Below are 19039 nucleotides of genomic sequence, written 5' to 3'. Positions count from 1 at the left end.
GTATTTTTCTCAATAAATAAATATATGAAGAAATAAGATTATATTTATGAAGAAGAATGTGTGGGGTTGAGAGGAAGTACAAATAGGTTGCAATGACTTAAGTACAAGAAATGAATATCCGCATCCCAACACCCTACTTGATTTCATTAATAGTTATTATAGCAAAAGGAATTTTTATAGGCTCTAACAACATTTGATGTAGAATATCAGCAGATGAAATATTAAATGTATCGTTTAATGCATAATAAATGTATTGTCAGAGGAGGAATGCTAATCCCACTAGTTAGTTATAAAATATAAAAGGTATCTCAAATAATCAGAAAAATACAATGGGTCAAAACAAAATTTCCCATTTTTCATACAAGCGAGATTTGTTGTCACTTTGTTACCATGAAGCGAATTACGGCTACCATTCCTCTCTTCAAAGTTGTAGTTACAACCAACATATTAAAAGGCCAAAGCCTTGAGGCGAGCCGCAACCACCATGCCTCAAGCTTGAGCCTTGATCTTGCCTAAAAAAAACTGAATCGAACCTCTATTTTTTATTTTTTTTTTCTGATTTCTTTACTTTATTTTACCTATTTACCCCTCTTGATGTTATTTATTTACTAAAACCTCTTTAAGTAAAAGTATTTTTTAGGTCAAGAAACATAAGATTTAGAGAGAAATATCAAAATCTCTCTCAAACCCTTTTTTCTCCTCACACAAAAATTTCTTCATTGTATTTTCCTATTAATTTTTTATGAAGATTGGGTCAAATAAAAACATCAAATCAAAATTTTACTTAGTACTTCAGGATGATAGAAACTGAAAATGGAGATGATAGAGGAATCATATATCATGATGACTTTTTCGAAGATCTTACTAGTGATGATAATTGATATGATTTTTTGTTGTCTTATTTCTGTTAGGTCAAAAATTTCATTGCTACTTATTATTTTGTTAAATATTTAAAATAAAGTTTACTAATGATGTTGTATTACTGCATTGCTATTTTTTAATGTTTATTTGTTGTTTGATGTTTGTTTACTTGTTTTTTATTTTGTTCTTTTGTTATCCAAAGTTTTATATTGTTTAGGTAGTATCTATTATGATTTATGGATCATGATTTTTCTTAGTTGACTTTTTAACTTTTGAGCTCTTGAGCCTTTTAACAACAATAGAAACTCAGGCTATCAACCGCAAATGTAAATTAAAAAATTCAATAGCTAAATGACTAATTTTTATTATTATTATTTTTTTTTTCATTTATATAATTTTTTTCTTTTTTTCTTATAAATTTATTGAAGCTTACACCTCGCCTCAAAAAACCCAAAACATCTCGCACCTTGTTTTCACTTACTTACACTATGTCAACACAAAGCCATGGGTCAAAACCTGTAATTAGAAATTACACTGTTGTTGGTGTTGTTGTAATTGCTTTTGTGTGTGTGTGCATGCTGAGAATAAACATTTTGAACGCCTTCAATACCTTTGTTGTTGTAGACTAGATGAACGGACTTATTTACCACATTATTGTTTGGGAAAGAAAAGGTAGTCCAAGAAAGTGACAATAGAGGAAAGAGACTATGATGAAAAGAGGGTTGGGAATGGTTTTCTGCAATACATCATGACTGACAAGTTTGATTGTTGATGCTCTTAGTGAGATGACATGGCAATTCAAAACCGCCAGTGTTCAAATGACACCAAGATTAGAAGATAAACATTGGATTAAGAATTCTGTTTCCTGGTATCTCAACATTGTTTAGAAGTGCTTTATTTTTTTCCCTAAATGGTAAAAATATGGAGCTTCAACTACAGAAACAAGTGGTTTCCCACAACAAATATTTGGAGACTTGGAGTATTATAATATACTTTTTAAGAGACTTTCCTTCTCATTTCTCTAATATAATACAACAGATTCTCAATGTTTGTGTCAAAATTACACTTCAAAAGAAAAGAACTACCTTTCATGTTACATGAAAAAAAAGAGCCCATGAAATTGGTGATATTAAGTTTACCTCCCCTGAAAAATGCAAGAGTAGGTTTATCCCCCTTGACCGAAAGTCAAAGTACCTTTTTGTTGATGAATTAATAGTTCAATTTTGATTTTATTCAAAATTTAACCATTAATTCGTCAACAAAAAGAGACATTGACTTTTGGTCAAGGGGGGTAAACCTAATATTGCATTTTAAGGGAGGAGGGGGGTATTACTAAAATACCCCAAAAGATTAGAATGTGAGATGAGGTTAGAGCTTGTACACTGTTCGAAGATGCAATCCCAGCTTGCGCTTTGCAGTCCAATGGGCATCCACTCTGATTCACAAAAATACCTAGAGAAAGCATGGTGAAGAGCCAAGTTAAGTCCCTAGCTTAAATGAATAATCCGTGGTTTGAGAGTTATAAGCCATTAATTATGGTCTGTAGATGAAGTAGGGCGGGACCCACCATTTGATGTAGAAAACACTAGCCTCAACTCAGGGTTGAGGCTCTCCATCAAACAAATGGTTGAGAAACTATGGATTTCCTAAAAAAGTTGTATCTACTAATCCCTATAAAACAAGAATTTAATCTCTTAAGTATTTTTTTCTTTTCCTCTTAATCTCAACTGCCCGTTTGATGGAGAGCCTCAACCGTGGAGTGAGATTAGAAAAGTCCATCCTTCAAACCTCCCTTGGAACAAACATCAATTTGTTCGGATGATCAACCAATTGATACTAGAAAAGTCAATACTCCAAACCTTCTTTGGAACAAACATCAATTTGTTAGGACGATAAGCAGTCTGTTTGATGGAGAGCCTCAACTGTGGGTTGAGAACAAACGTCAATTTGTTTGGAATTCGGATGGATGATCGTAACCATAGAGTTTATGCCTCAGGATACACAACCGCATCCTCATAAATCTGTGCAGTTGTGCATATGGGGATGTGCGGTTGTGTATCCCAAGGCATTAAGTCTATGGTTCTGGCACACCCCACGTCAGGGAGTCGATGAGTATGCCATGTGGAGGAGTCATTTTATCACGACTCTTTATTTTTCCCTTTTGAACAGGTTGATATGGTCGTGCAGTTGGGTGCGTGATATGACCAACTCTTAGGAGGTTGGGACCCTGCCAACTGCCTTCCATTCATGTATACAAGGAAAATAGTTATCGACTACATTTAGGGTCCATAAGTCTTGTATCCATAATTTCATCAGTAACTATAAGAGTAGATCCCATAAACATTCTCTTGCATGATTGGAGAAAACTTACCATTGAGAGATTCCTGGGGAAAATAGAGGATTTCAGCCTGTGTCTGAAGAAGTGGCAACTTTGTTGTCTTCAGCTCCTGCGCACAGTTGCTGACCACTCGTGGTAAAAAATTGGGGCCCCATTTGAGGGTTTGGGGAAAAATTAGCTATTTACAGTTTTCTTTGTTAGGTTAACACCCTTTGCCTTCCCCATTTCGGCCTCCTTCTGAGCTTTCTTCCTCTCTAGTTCAGCCTGCTTGCAGTTCTCCTCATGCGCTCTTCGGAACATCCTCACGAAATTTAGCAGAGTTGCAATAACTGCAATTTCCAGTACAACTTCAGAAGTCGTGAAAATCTAAGCATTACCATGTAAAGAGGACAAATGATGAAGGACTGTAGAAATTGATGAAACTCAAATCATCACCTCTAAAGGTTAGAAAGAAGTAGTAAATTCAATGCAAAATTATAACCTATGAGCTAAGCAAATAATGGGATCAGTTGTTGGCACCAACCTACTCAACCCTCGACCTCCAATTTCATCATGATGATTTTTTTTTTCTGTTTCAAATAGTTTTTTTTTATTTTTTATAAAAACAATAAATTTATTTGATGTGATGCTTAAAGTGGGAAGAAGTAAAGGATAAAACCCAAATAAGGATGAGGTAGCAAACTTTTGAGGAAAATTCTAGCCTACAAGCTAGTAAATGTTGAGTTGAGTTGTTGCCACTAATCCCTTTTTTTAATTAGGGGAATTATAAGAATGTAGTTACTTCTAAAAGTTCTTTTTAAATCAACCAAGACAACGTGCGAGATGATCCATGTTACAAATCCGCATCATTCCGGAATGATACTGAATGACTCACCCGAGTTATCTTGGTCTCGGATGAGATTTGAAACCATGGTCAAATTAGATTCTTACTCTTTTTCTCCTCTAATTTCTTTTCTGCTGCTTCTTTTCCTTTTTCTCTCATCTTTCTTCTAGGATTTTATTCAACTGAGAATATCTAGGTTAGGACAATTAGGCCTCTAGGATGACCTCAATGAGAGGTTTGGGGTTGTCTTACATGTTCTCCCCCACCATTGTTTTCATTTCTCTTGCACCGTCTTTGTTGAGAATGGGGCCATCTTAGTTCTTCAACTGATGGAGTTGCACTTGACTGAGACTTCAAACCATGCCTTCCTTTTTATTCTTTCTTATCCACCAGCTATTCTTGCTCACAATTGTCAGGTTTTTTTTTTCTTTTTCTTAGAAGATATAATCATAACTGATCCACATAGTTTGTCTTCTTAGCACCTTCATTATCTTATTCTCTTTCCAGATCATCTGATAGAATGTCTTTAGCTCAAATTCCACAAAAAGTCATTTCTTTTGATCTACGATTCCTTCTAATCTGTCTTATTTTTATTTCATGTTTTTCCCTTGCCTAGTCTTTTTGATTTGAATGGAGTAATATATTTTCTTTTCCTTATCTCTTGCACCAAACTCGTTACTGTTCAGTAATTGTAAATGCCTTCTCAGAGACGGGCAGATAGTATTTGACAGAACGAGGTCAAGGCTTCATGAGCTACAAACGTTATATATATAAACAGTTTGACTCAGTTGAAGGAACCACTGAAAGCTTATATATTACACATAAATCCATGCATCTCATGCAACAGGGGCTCAGGGAATTGTAGTGACTAGAAGTTACCTTGTTCAAATGGGCAACGGGCAGGGTCTTCACCGAAATAAAGGGCAAGTGCATCTGCATTCCTACCCTGTCCATCAATCAAACATGATAAAAGAGAGACATCAGAAAGACAAAACAACACCTACATATGATATCAAGGAGACAGTTGAATGTTTAGTAGCATACCACTCCAGCATACAATGAAGTTAGAGAAACTACTTCTTTTTCAGCAATGCCAATGAAATCCTTCAACGTCTGAACATCAAAAACATCTTGCTAAGATTGAAAATCAAACAAAACAAGCATCATCATCATAAGCAGAAGGCAAGCTTTTGAACAATCCATAATCCACACAACTAAAATCTGGAAAAAGTAAAATGCAGGTTTCAATGGTATATTCCTTGAGAGATGGAACTTCATAGCAGAAACTTGCTTCTTGAGGATTTAAATTGTTCTAAAATTTATAAAAGAAAAACATGATTTGAGACTGCGGATGAAACATCACTGAATATTAGGGGGTATGTTACACGATATGGAAGCACAGAAAACCACTACAGTGTGGAAGAGGGATTTATTGTTAAAGTGACCCATCCAATATGAATTCCATCCATTTTTTAATTACCAAGGTAACACAAGTATTGGTAGTCATCCGATGAACACGCATAAATATAACAAAAAAATCAATGAAGATAATCTCAAATAGTTGTACCAAAAACCCTGGTGCTAAAATGCAAACATATTAAGGACAGAGTTGTGCCAATTATCACTATACATGTAAGACTGGTTTACTTATTAGGTGTGACGAACTTCACCTAATAGTAGGACATATACCCTTATTTTCCCTTAATTTGTTCTCAAAATACTATGTACTTTTTTTTATTGCTGATCATATTTCAAAAAATAGGACACGTCGGTTGCTTTAGGTAAGATATTGTTAAGTGGTCAAATTTCAACTAGGGGTCTTCTTAATAGCATATTGTTGTCCCTATGGTTATCCAATGGGGTGTTGGTCAATCATCTTTTGATCTATACTCCTTCGCCAAATGCATTTGTTCTCATTGCATACCTCTCTTCCACATGTATTGGGGTTTTCCAAGGCAGACCTCTTTCCTTTTCAAAGTTGAAAGTGTGTGAAATGATACATTTGGAAGCAGCAGAACATTAGGATATTTAAGGGGAATGTGCATTTGTTTGCAAGGTCACTACAAATTTGGGTGTCATATTCTTTCGGTACAAACTCCGCCTGTGTAGTGTCCCCTTCACACTATATTGCCAGTCCCAAGCCCGAATAAAGGAGGGTTGTGTTAGGTTGGCAAAGAGTGTAAAAATCCACCAAATGGACTGGAGGAACAAGATTCATTCAGTCAACCCCAAATCTTTGGGGTAAGGCTTTGTTGTTGCAAAGCCTTTGATGATTTTAAGGGGTATTTTTTGAGAATTTTCTTTTCAATTGGAAGGCTGTCTGATGCTTTGTTTAATTATTATTTTTCCTCACTTAAGTAGGCAGGTCTTCTTGATCTCCTTTTCTCTCTTCTCTTCAATAACAACAGTCATATATATATATATATATATATATATATATATATATGAAAACTGAGTTGGGTCGTCAGGTATTGACCATCTTCCAGACTTGGAACTAAAATGCACACTAAACCCAATTATTGTATATTATAACAGTAACATGTTCACACATACATAAAAAATGATTAAGAAATTCACATGAATGGCTGAAAGGAAAGCTAGAGACGTTCAAAGGTTGTTAAGAAATGAAATGAACTTGTGGTATCACAAAATCCATATGAGTTTCTGTAATGATATAACTAAAAATTAAAAATAGGACCTCAGAATACCTTCCGAAAAACTTCTGACACAGGACCGTCAGTTTCAGATGCAACCAGCTCTTGCTTGACCTTTTCTAAACCTTTAATAATAGCTTGCATTTCTTCTGCCAAGGACTTCAATTGTATCTGCATGGAAGAAAGTACAGATGTTACCATATGCCATTGTGATCAACAAAAGAAAAGAAAAAAAAAAAGAGGGGGGGGGGGGGGGGGGAAGGTGATGATAACCTTTGATGCAGTTTCCAGGCTAAGAAGGTCTTCGTAAAAATTTAAAAGTCCAGGTGATTTTGAGGCTACCTGAGGTTCATGAAAACCTAAGAGTCAGATTAAATAATGTAATATGAATGACCCCATGAAAGTTCAAAGGTAGAGACAAACAGAGAGCGTGCTAAAGGAATTCTGATACAGGAACACAACTATTTGCTAAACCAACTACAAAAATCAGTATCATCTATGCCGCAGTAGACCCACTCAATAAATATTTCATAAATGGGTCATTGTATGTTATTGTTAATTTAATTTTCTATAGCGATATAACATGTAAATGTCATCTTTAGTCGTTTTGTAAGTTCAAAGGATATCATGGCACAAAAAAGAAAATGTTTAGCAATCCTTTAAATATAGTATACTGTGTAGCACTGAAATGTTTGTTCAAATTTACATAGTTTTAACTTCCATGAAGTTGAAAAAACCACTGAATTCCCAAAATAGAAGAAGAAAACATCTGTCATTCGACCAGAAACATTTCAATTCAACTGTACTGGAAAAAAAATTAGTCATACCTTACAAAGAAAATGCATTAGTGTCATTTTATTGTTAGAAGCACGCGTATCTATCAGTTTTAGAAGGCTATCCAATCGAAATCCAATAGCTGAACCTGTACATATAGAAACTCATTGAGCACTCCGTGGAAAGTAAAAAGACTAAATCATCTAGTTAGAGGACCTAACAATTAACACATGAAAGTTGACTATGACCAAAAAAAATTCACTATTTCACTCTTAGAACTTCAGAATCAGTATAGAATAGATAAGATAGTAGCAGATCCAAACGGAATGACTGAACTTTAGTACTAAAAAACCTTCTCACTCTCTCTCTCTCTTTTAATAATATTGTGTGATGAATGACATGATCCTTCATAATTCTTCATTTGGGTGATTCATTTTTTTGAGTACACCCATGTGATTGATTCACTATATCTATATCATGTGCAACCTAGGCAAGGTTGGCTCAGGTTGGGATCCATACAAGTCAACACAGAGCTGAACTTTAACCTGTTACCATCTCAAACCAAGATACATAATCGGAGCACAACACATTCTAATTTACTTCAACCATATCATAATTTGGGTTGGATTAGGTTAAGCTGAATTGGGTCAGGTCATGTTTGGAATAAACATGCACTAACATACTCAAACACTAGTCAAAATGCAAGAACCTTGCACGTAATAAGTTCACAGGAATCATATCATAATAAGGATTGATATTAATGAATAATTTATATGTGAAGATGTCAACAAATAAAAACTCTGAAGTTCCAGATCTATCCACATGAGTAGAGGAGGTACAAAATTTCAAGGAAGATTAATTCTGGTGGAGGCAGAAGGCTCTTAAAGGGCAATGAGAGAGGACTTGGGTTAAGGTAGTGATGAAACAACTGAAGATATGCATGGAAAGGATTCTTGCTGTCTGAACTCAAATAGTTGAAACAGGCACGGACAACTGCTTTTTGCTAATCATAATATTTAGGCATACCTATAATAGAATTAACGTTAACCAATCAAAATAATCATATAATTAACAACATGAACCACCCTTAAAGCAAGACCAAAGAAATATGAACTTTCTTATTGCCCATAAATTAACAAATGGAACTGCAGCCATTGAGAACTTCAGAATATTTGTGGATTCACTTACCCCTCACAGTTCCCTGGTTTAGTGTATTCCCCAGGCAAAGAATTTTCTTCATAATTTCCTTTAATTTGATGGAATTCCTAACCTGATTATGGTAATTAGGGATTTAGAATATGTTAAAAAGGAAAAAAGAGTATAAAGGGTACTATGGAACCAATGGAAACTTGCAGGGGTTGCAGAACTACTGACAAAATACCTCTTCAGATGCAGAGTTTACAGTGTTTAAACTCTTGCGAAAATCTGAAATCTGCAAAAGAGGTCAAAGAAATGAAGAGATCAAGCTATGGAAAATTGTGTTGGTTGCTTTACTAAATTAGAAAAATACTAAATACAGCATTCAACCTGAGAGCCAAATTGAATCTTGAAAGAAAATACTCTTAATTTAGATTCCACCCGTGGAACTTTCATAAGCTCCAAAAAGAACTACAACATCAAAAGTCAACCATCAAAAACTTTTTATTTATTTGATCTAACCATAGTATCAAGAGAGAGATCAAACATGTACTGCAAGTTATTTATAAATTGGCCATAAATATTTCCATAAACAACATTTCACCATGAAGGTTGTATAAAATTGAAAAAAGTAATGGAGTTTTCTGTAAATAACAATGTAGAATAAAATTAGTCCAAAAAAAATTAGATTGCACACGTACTTGCTAATAAACTTACGACACATCAATTTGCATGCTTTTGTTGCTGAAGGATTGATTGCCTTGGTTGGCCATTCTTTAAGTTTTATGTATTATTTTAAAAGAATGTTATAATGGTTGGAATATTTCAAAAGGTTTCACACTTCTTACATACAATTCATAACTTCTAGCGGAATATTCCAAAGAATCTTTAAAATATATAGAATATGTCAACTTGAATAAAGATAAAGGGTTGAAATATGAAATGGCGACATTGCCTGCCTATCACTGGCAAATTCCATAACCATATGATGATTATATCTATTTGACTTTTATGTCCCTTTTGTCATGTTGAATAGTGAAATAGGTTGTAACCGATATTTAGATAATGCGTAGATGATAATGATGATGATGCTCCGTTTTTTTATATTAATTCCTGCTTTAAACCCTACCTATACCAACTGAAAAAAAAAAAAAAAAAAGTCCTAGCTAGACCATATGTCCAGATACTTCCAAACCATAAATTCTACCGAGTGTATAGCCCTAAATACCCAATTTTGACACTATTAGTTTGCAACCTGTTACAACTAAATCAGAATCCTGAAACCTATCTTAGTAAGCAACTGTCCCTGTCCCAGTCCATTTGAAACCTGCAATCACCCTAATCAAACCAACTAAACTACTCCCTATTAAACTCTCAAAACAACACCAATAACCTTGTCTTACCCTAATTCCTGCTCACATACATGCCGTCAAGCCCTTTTTACTCACTGTCATCAGACCATTTCTCAATTACAAACCCTTAATTCATTCTTAGTCAAACCACAACCAAAACCTATTTTTATCCACCCCTAACCCCAACCCAGCAGACTCGTCGATCTAATTTCTTTTAGTTCATTTGCATCAAAATTCCAGTTGAAACCAAGGCTCAGGCTAAAACACAGGAAAATTTGATTAACTTCAATAAATTGGATCAGATACTCCCTAACATGTTCTCTTCATTTAAAAGTGTAACAACATGCATAGTATTATTTTAACCGCATCAATTCTTTTATACTTTACAAAAACATTGTTCATGAATATTCCACGCCACTGAGACAGCAGTCATAACAAATTTTGGATCAAATAATAGTGTCAAAACCATAAGTTTATAATTATTCATCAATTTTTTCCAACTAGGGAGGCCGATTTTTCTTGTCCATGCATTCAGATTCTACAAAATGTTCAGAATGATACTAGCAATGCATCATTAATATAGAAAATTTATAAACTATGATCAAGGAAGCAGATTATACTAACCTGTTCACACTTTCCAAGATTTTCCTTGTTATCATTGTAACCCTGATCAAAAGACAAAGAAATCACAACAAAATAGAACACCTAACTGGAATGTTCAAAGCACATCTAGACAAGAGAGAACTTCTTTTATGTCAAAATAATCATGGAATACTTAGAACAAATGTAAAGTGAATCATGAACAAGTAAATAAATCAACCTTAAGAAGTTCCATTTCCTCTTTTGTAGGACAGAATTTTATAAGATTCTCCACCTGATCAACATCTAAAATTGATTCATCCAATGCTAGTGCTGCAGCCTGTAAATCATTTAAATGGTCAGCTAATAGAAAAACTTCCAGTGACTAATTTATATGGGTCTGGATTTAAATATTTGTACATAACATGGAGTAAAACACCAAAGAAAAGAAAATCAGCTCATACCTTCTAGGATTTAAGTAAGAAGCAGTCAGCAGGACATACAGTTACCAGAGATTATAACTTATAACCAGGCATGACCTTCCTATATGCTACAACTACCTAAAAATTGTAAAGATGTACTTAATTCGCAACAAAAAAAAAAAAAATGACTCGTTAACCAAAAACTCATGGTCTGGGAGAGGAGAGAAAGGGTGCCCTTCCTTTTTTTTTTTTTTTTCATTTGTTTGATAAGTAAAATGTTATTAATAAACAAAGGGGTTTAGCTGACCCACAAATGTACAATACTAATGGCAAGAACCAATGCACAAAACAGGCACCAAACCACCCAAGACCCTAGAAAACGGAAATACTGCACACCCAATCCCATCCACCCACAAAATCCTCAAAGAATACATCCCCAAATTCCTTGAAAATCTACACCAAAAGAAAAGGGAACCAAGAATAGAAAAAAAGCATTCCATGCAACTGATGCTTTGTCTTAAGAAACATCATAATTTCTTTCTTTCCAAATCCCCCAGCAAACAGTATTAAGCTCCATAGCATTCTTTTTTGATAGGTTCCATAACATTTTTTTTGCCACCTTGAAGGCAAACCAAAGGTGCATTCACCCTTCAAGCATGGACTTGAAGTTATCCAACACTATGAACCTTGGATCAGAATTTAGACCCATCTTGGTAGAGATTATCCAATGCTAAAGTAAGCACGGCTTATGTTTCTTTTGTGGTAAAGCCTAAACCAGTTAAGGCAAGAATGAATGTGGTACACTAGAATAAGTAGCCCCCAGAAGTTGCACTTTTGTCTTCCCATGCATGAGATGTGTTCCTTATCACTCAGCCAACTATATCTTATGTTTTTAAATGCTTTCTATAAAGAGAATGGTACCAAATCCATCTATAATGAGAAGCATTATTAGAAAAAATAATAATGCATTCATTAGAAGAAAAAAAAAAAATCTGAACCAGAGCTAGCTTACCATCATATCAGAAAGTGGCATCTTAACTTTTGTCAGCATGATTTCACAGTTATTGGCCCGCCTCAGGTCAATCTGCAGAAGATAAAACAAATGCTCATTGGTGAAAGGTTTGAGTTTGACAGTATTGGAGCAGAGGAAAATAACAACAAACAACTTAGAGAAGCATTGAAGACATTTTGAGTAACAGATCACCATGTAAAAAGTACTTTCAAAACATAGAATCAGATCATCAGTTTTCTTAGTTACTTAGCGATAAAGAAGAATAGTAAATAAATATTCCCAACAATTTAGTGTGCTTAATGTGGAAACAAATCCATTGCCAAGTGAGAAGAAGGAAAAAAATTACAATTTAGGGATCACCGTTTCCTTCTTACATAATAAAAATTATATCTGAAGGACCCTGTATAGGTGCAACATTAGTTCCCAATGTCATAGAGGCTATATCTAAACTGGCCCACATAATAATATCATGGTCGACCATTTCCCCCAAGACTTATGAGATAATCCAGCTTCTAAATTATACTGAATAAACTTGATGCACAATTACTATTAGTGGTTCAATTGTCAAGATGCACGATTTTCAGTACTGTGAAATATCAAATTCAAAGTATTCCGAACCAAAAAAGAATAAACGAATAACTTCTGGCGAAAACTGCACGACTATCAGGGGACATTTTGTAAAACATCCTATATTGGAAGCCAGTGATTGATTCTGATCAGCTCACATGAAGATACCATTAGCAAGCATACTTCGTTTTTCCCACAAATTAAAAGCATATAAATTTAATTTCCCAATTACAACTCAAGAGAAAATGTTAGGTTGCTTAATAGAGATGCCCTTAGGCACAGCCATTTATAACATAGAAATCACCACAATAGAAAGGATGGTCGGTTAGCAAGAGCAGCAATCTTGATCAAATGGTATTACTATCGATCCAATGAACAAAGTAAACAAGAGAAGCATCAACCGAAGATGGGTTTCTTATGCCATTTTTTTGCAACTTTATGCCAGATATTTGGATTGCTCCATCATAATTTGAGTTTTGTCTTGTGTCCCAAACTGGAATTAGCATGTACCTTTCCTTTTCTTTGGTTCTCTTCTCTTGATACACATGAACATACATATTTCTGATTTTGTAATTTGATCAGGCTAACAATAATATCAAATTACAAGGCTGGATGAATGGTGATTGAAAGAATGAGGCATGAAGCCTTTTGTAGGTCAATCTGCTTAGTATCCATCCTTGTGTAACCACTATTTTTAATCAAGAAAACAAGAAATCCAAAAGATGAGGGATATAGAATATAGAATAAAAAGGAAAAGAGAATATTATCCTCTACACAAAGATGAACCATGGGAAACATATCAAGTCACCAATAGAAATCTTCACAAGACAGCAATAACATTACCTCACACAAACAAGATTATACAGAAAAAAATAATATAAAATTCCACTGTGCATATAGATTTGTATGGTTTACCAAGTGGACTTTGTCTGTTTTAGATCCAAGAGACTTACGCCTCCCCCCAGATTTACCTCCTGAGCTATCAACCATATTTGGAACCACAGCAGAGAAAAGACTCTCAAGTTCTGACACATCAAATTCTGACGCACTAGCATTCAAGGGATAACATCATTAATATATATAATAATAATATGAAAAACAACAATAGCCAGCTATGATGATGATGAAAAAAAAATCTAGCAATTAAATTTTTTTTTATTGGCAGTCCAATAACCATAAAACAAGACTCAAGAAGTAATGAGGCAGATTTGATGAGAGGATAATTCAAATATACTTTCAGATCCAAGCCAATGAAAGCATTATCGAATGTAAAGTTCTAAGTTCTAACAAATATGTGACATCATTGATTTTTTGGAAGTCTGAGTGATAATGACATGCCAGGGAAACAAAATCACTAACACTAAATTTAAAACAAGATCAGTAAATGATTGTAACAATACCTTTGAGGTTCACTGTATCTTTGTAATTCATCCCATAAACTTCCTTGCACAGCTCTTGTAACCTTAATCCAGTGTAGTGGCTTCAGTGAGGATCTTCGATTTGCTGAAGCAAAAGACCCCTGATAACCTGAGCTTGCTGAGCGTGTAAGCCCACGCCCTCCTCCCGAAGATAAACCTCTTGAGTCAACATTTGATCCAACTACATTTGTTCCTTTAACACCAAAAGGTGGTGGAGGAGGAATTGCACCACCTGGGGGTCTAGGTGGAGCAGGGGGACCAGGTGTTCGTGATCCAGGAAAAGGGGGTGGTGGAGGAGCACCATGCGTGGGAGGTGGTGGTGGAGGAGCACCACGCATAGGAGGGGGTGGTGGAGGTGGGGGTCCACGCATAAAAGGAGGTGGCGGTGGGGGAGGTGGTGTACGTGGGGCTCCACGCATAGGAGGTGGACGAGGAGGTGGGGGTGGGGGTGCCACTTGGGTAGGACCATTTGAAGAAGCCCTGGCCCTTGAAGGAGGTGGAGGAGGTGAAGGAGGGGGAATTGTTCCACCTCGGCACAATGGTGGTGGTGGTGGTGGTGGAGGAGGAGGAGGAGGAGGAGGAGAAGAAGGAGAAGGAGCTGGACTCTCAGATGTCACACCCAAGTGCATAGAAGGAGATGGAGGTGGGGGGATAGTGAAAAATGATTTAAGTGTTTTCCTTGTTCTCAAAGGTGTGGAAGGTTGGGGTGGTGGGGGAAGTTGAGAAGATTGAACAGGTGTGAAGGGATGCTGTGCTGATGGTGGAGGTGGAGGTGGAGGAGGAGGGATTGCCCCTTGTGATGGACGAGGAAAAGATGAAGTGTAAGGAGCAAATGTTGCTTGAGGGGAAGGTAACGATGGTAGTGGAAAGGATCTCAGTACATCCGCTGGAGATTTGGTATATGCGGCAGAATCAACTTCATGAGATATGAGAATCAGGTCAGATGGGATTATAGGAAGATCGTCCAACATTTCCCCTGAATTGCAGTCTTGTGAAAGTGAAGTAATGACTAGAGCAGCAGGTGCACTGTTATATCTTGATGGCTGCATGGAATTAGTGTAAGACCCTTTGTTTGGTGGAGTCCAACGAGATAGATTATTTGTTTTTGTTGATTTCATGGGAGTACCCTGAGCCTGCTGTTTAATATGTTCTTGTGCTGCAATTGGATCTGAAGCTGGTTTGGAACTGCGAATTGGCTGTTTCTTTGTTGTGGGAGGCAATAATTTTTCAGGTTTCTGTCTTTGAACATTAGTTTCCAACTTCTGCTGCAGAACCTTGGTTTCTAAATTCTTCTGCACAGCAACTTTGCCTTTGTCTTGCTTTATATCACTTGATACTAGTAGTCTCTGAATATTGGTCACTGCGTCAGCTTCTCCTTTGTGATTCCTATCATCCAAAATGCTTCCTTGAAGTGTGGGAGAATCATCATCTACCTTACTATCCTGTTTGTAATTCCCATGATCCATAATGCTATCTTGATTCCTGTGAAGATAGGAATCTCCCTTCACATCCTGTATGTGATTTCTATAATCCAATTCACTGTCTTCAACAATGTGAAAATCAGAATCTCCCTTTCCATCCTGCCCATCTAAATTGCTAAAGATCTCTTCCACCTCAAAGAACTCCTCTGTTGCACCTTCTGTCTCATCCTCGCTTTCGCTCTCAAGTTCTGTATTGATATTAGATCCAACAGCATCAGAGTCCGAAAAGAGTACCTGAGTCAGAGATACATATGCATTCAACCCCAGTAATATCAGGAATAGATACTCCCATCGAAGAAAGAACATCACATACCTCTGCTTTGAAGTCTTTCAGAAACTGATACTTGGCGTCCCACAACACATCGATCTCCTCACGGTTCAGTGTCAAGGTATTTGATCGGATAAATGCAGTGTTGAACATAACCCTGAACATCATTTCTTCACATTGAAGATCTCCGTCAAAATGGATGCATTCGAGAACGACATCCCCTTGAACATGGCAATGAATATCTATTTTCACTAGCGAACTCTCTGCCTGCAAATACAGTTCATATCAACATTTTGAATAATTAAAAATGAAAATAGAGAGCAGATTTTACCTGTCTGTATTGGTGAACCTGTTTCTTCGTTTTTGGGGTTGAAAACAAAATCTTAGAACCTCTGTTGGATGCAGACGATGGTTCCTGACCATAAACTCGAACTACTGGCCTGCAATCCTTTACTCCATTAAAAACTGGAAGGACTCTAAGGATAAGACAATCCAAAATCAAAGGTGTCCCAGACGGAGGCCAATCTGAACCAAGATTTCTTCTCGAGATGTACTGGAGATATCTCATCTGGGACGGGTATGGATTTAAAGGAGTCAAGAGATGGAGGAGTTCCCTTGGAGCTTGCTTGTAAACCATTTCCAGAGTCTTTTGTTCCCCGGTATACTGCTTTCTGTATAACAGAAGACCCGCAAGCATGAACGCCAATACAGGCCATCCTCCTCTCTCACAGTGCATCAAAAGCACGTTCTGTTGTCCTTCCAATGACAACCAGCTTTCACTCGATCTCAAGAAGTGATGGATCATCTCCAATGGGAGCAAAGGACACCCCTCATATTGCCGAGGGTAGTCCATAACAGTCATGTCATACTGAGACAATATGTCTGAAATCTGGCTCCTTGTTTCTCCTTCCCTGAAGTTAAATACCATAAAAGAGGCATCTGGGAAGTGATCCTGTAATTGGGCCACAATTCCACTCATGTAAACCTTGTATTCATCTTCTTCCAAAATGTCCGTCGAGAAGCAACAGTCGAACACTGCCACACACAAATCACCAACCAACAACCAGAAGATCACAATCACTGTAGGGAAAGAACTTCAAAAAGATGTAGTAATTAAAGTAACACATATGAGAAGATGAAACTACAAGATCAAGTCACTAACAAAAGCATTAGTACTTGGCACATGAGAAGAGAAAAAAATGGGGAAAGAAAAAAAGAAGTCAGAATACAATCTAGAAGACTGAATATCATTTGTAAGGGCAAAAGATTTTCTTTTAATAGTTTTTTTTATTTTACGGGAGGGGAAATTAATGAACTTGCAATTGTCATGGAAATTCTCCGGGAAAATCAAACCCGTGAAAAGAACTAGATTTATCCAAGAATGTTCAACCTTGTACAAATTCTTGACAAAATGCCCTCAATTTTCAAAGGATGATGCAACTTCCACGGATCCGGCAACAAAGATAACCCTAAGTTTTCATAATTATAACTATAAAACATAATTCAAACTAAATTAACTCAATTGTTGCGAAGACTTCCCCATTATCTCATGAACTCGACAAAATCCTTCACAAATTCCACAATATCTCCACTTACTTGGAGATACAGTAACTACACGTGTGAAATATAAAAGACACAGTCGATAATAAAAAGAAAATGCAATAACACCAAAAAAGTGCTGAAAAAACTCGTTAAAATACTTCAAAACTTCAACTAATTTTCTAAACTAAACTAAAACTTTTCCTCCATTTCTTAAACTTCCATCTAGAAAGAAAATTAGCACTTCAAACCCTTCAATTGGGCCACAATGTGCCTCAATACTTACTCAATTTCATAAAAAATTTCCAGAAATCGAAATCTTCAACAATGTAATTTACACTTCACAAACCTTTAGTAAATGAAAATGAAAAATCAGACAAAATGTGCAAGTCTGCAACGACTACATAACCATTTTATCATTAACTGAAACAAAAATTCTTAAAAAAAGCAGATACAACTTCCAGATCTACCTACACTGAATCATAAAAGTCCAAAAATATACCATAAACTCTCTCAGAAATCTCCAGAAGCCGATCTGGTGGTTTCCGATAGAACAACCTCCTGAACAGCGCCATCTTCTGGCGCTGCTGCTTCCTTGATCTGATCCAAACCGCTACTTCAGCTAAACACCTCTTCGATCAAACTAATAAAAATCAGATATTACAGCTAAACAAAGATCAATCGACCTGTACAGATTTCAGTGACAGAGAAGAAGAAATTGGAGAGGATTAGAGAGAAATCGAAGAGAAGAAGAAATGTAGCAGAGACGTAACAATGGAAGAAGAGATCTCTAGGATTGAAGAAGAGATTTGTTGCAGAAATGGATGAGAGATGGATAATTTCTTTCTAAAAAAGTTACAATTGTTCACATGCAGAGAGCAGACAGAGAGATGAAGTGGACTGGAAAGGAGAAAACTCTACGACAAGTTGGCTTCATCGATCGACATTAAGAAAGACACGTGGCGGTCATGAGAGGGAGAGGCGCATGGACTTGTTTGGGCTTTAGGGGACCTTCTATTAGGACAGCACCCGCCTCTATTCATCATTTCGATCTCTTAGTGCGCTTCTATAATTTGTTTAGATCTTGTATGCCAGGGAGTGGTTAGCTATCTGACTCCATACATCCTATGCATGCAACGTGGTATATTCTTTTGGATCCACATCTCAGCCATTGTACAACTATTTCCACTAAATCAGCCAGATTGATGTTTTAGTTTTCATTAAGTTGGGTCCAAGACTATTATGAAATCAAATTGATTTTATGCTGTGTTTACCAAAATATGCCTTGAAAATTGAAAATTTCTCAAAATAATAATTTATCCTTCTTAATTCCAAAAATAATAAATTATCATTTTTCGTTAATTGAAATATTTTGTTAAAGTGAGAAAAAACTTTGTTTTTTTATAAAGTGAAAATCACTTTAACTATTTACATGAAATTAAATTGAGAAAGATATTTAATGTTTTATAGAATAGAAATGTGTTTCCACACTTTAATCAAAATGGTTTAGTTTCAAAAACGACAATTTACCAATTTTAGAATAAAATGAGGGTATTGTTAACATGTGTCCTAAGGGCTCATGCTAAAGTGCAATAACTTTTTTTTTTTTTTTTTTATGGGGGGGGGGGGGGGCGGGGGGAGAGAGATTTAAGGCATTTTCGATACAAAATTCAAATTTTCAAGTGTATTAATTGCACTTTAATGTGTGCCCTTAAGGCACACGTAAACAAGACCCTTAAAAAATAAATAGCCTATTGGTCAAGAATATTTTCAATGTTAATTTTTTCTTGATTTAAAGGGTTTATACTATAAAA

At 36.0% G+C, this 19039-nt stretch overlaps 1 protein-coding gene across 2 annotated transcripts; it reads right to left on the bottom strand.

Moving 5' to 3' along the window:
* Positions 1-1851: 1851 nt before the first annotated feature.
* Positions 1852-18139, bottom strand: LOC147399116 (formin-like protein 20). 2 transcript variants are annotated; one of them, XM_086448552.1, is made up of 18 exons: positions 17728-18137; positions 16018-16721; positions 15732-15953; positions 13920-15652; positions 13435-13567; positions 11953-12024; positions 10760-10858; positions 10564-10605; positions 8978-9058; positions 8832-8882; positions 8639-8720; positions 7504-7598; positions 6950-7018; positions 6731-6847; positions 5067-5135; positions 4902-4968; positions 3233-3528; positions 1852-2313 (listed from the first exon to the last, which is right to left on the bottom strand). In XM_086448552.1, the coding sequence occupies exons 1-17, from the start codon at positions 17798-17800 to the stop codon at positions 3374-3376; spliced, it is 3864 nt and encodes a 1287-aa protein (XP_086304678.1). In that variant the 5' UTR covers positions 17801-18137; the 3' UTR covers positions 1852-2313; positions 3233-3373. The 2 variants fall into 2 exon arrangements, with proteins under 2 accessions (XP_086304678.1, XP_086304679.1); XM_086448553.1 differs by lacking the exon at positions 8978-9058 and having other exon boundaries at positions 17728-18139.
* Between the last annotated feature and the right edge of the window lie 900 nt (positions 18140-19039).

This window comes from Akebia trifoliata, chromosome 7 (assembly GCF_017979445.1).
Source record: "Akebia trifoliata isolate Shusen 1 chromosome 7, ASM1797944v1, whole genome shotgun sequence".
In the NCBI taxonomy this organism is placed as follows: Eukaryota; Viridiplantae; Streptophyta; class Magnoliopsida; order Ranunculales; family Lardizabalaceae; genus Akebia; species Akebia trifoliata.
This window is presented reverse-complemented; position numbering and strand designations above follow the sequence as displayed.

Bases quoted from the DNA above. Each gene is read 5' to 3' on its own strand.
- LOC147399116 (XM_086448552.1), bottom strand. From the start codon at position 17,800: ATGGCGCTGTTCAGGAGGTTGTTCTATCGGAAACCACCAGATCGGCTT. The intron at 13,568-13,919 runs GTATTGTTACAA...CTTGAATGCTAG, and splicing joins AGATACAGTGAACCTCAAAG to TGCGTCAGAATTTGATGTGT. The intron at 6,848-6,949 runs GTTATCATCACC...TCTTCCATGCAG, and splicing joins GCCTGGAAACTGCATCAAAG to ATACAATTGAAGTCCTTGGC.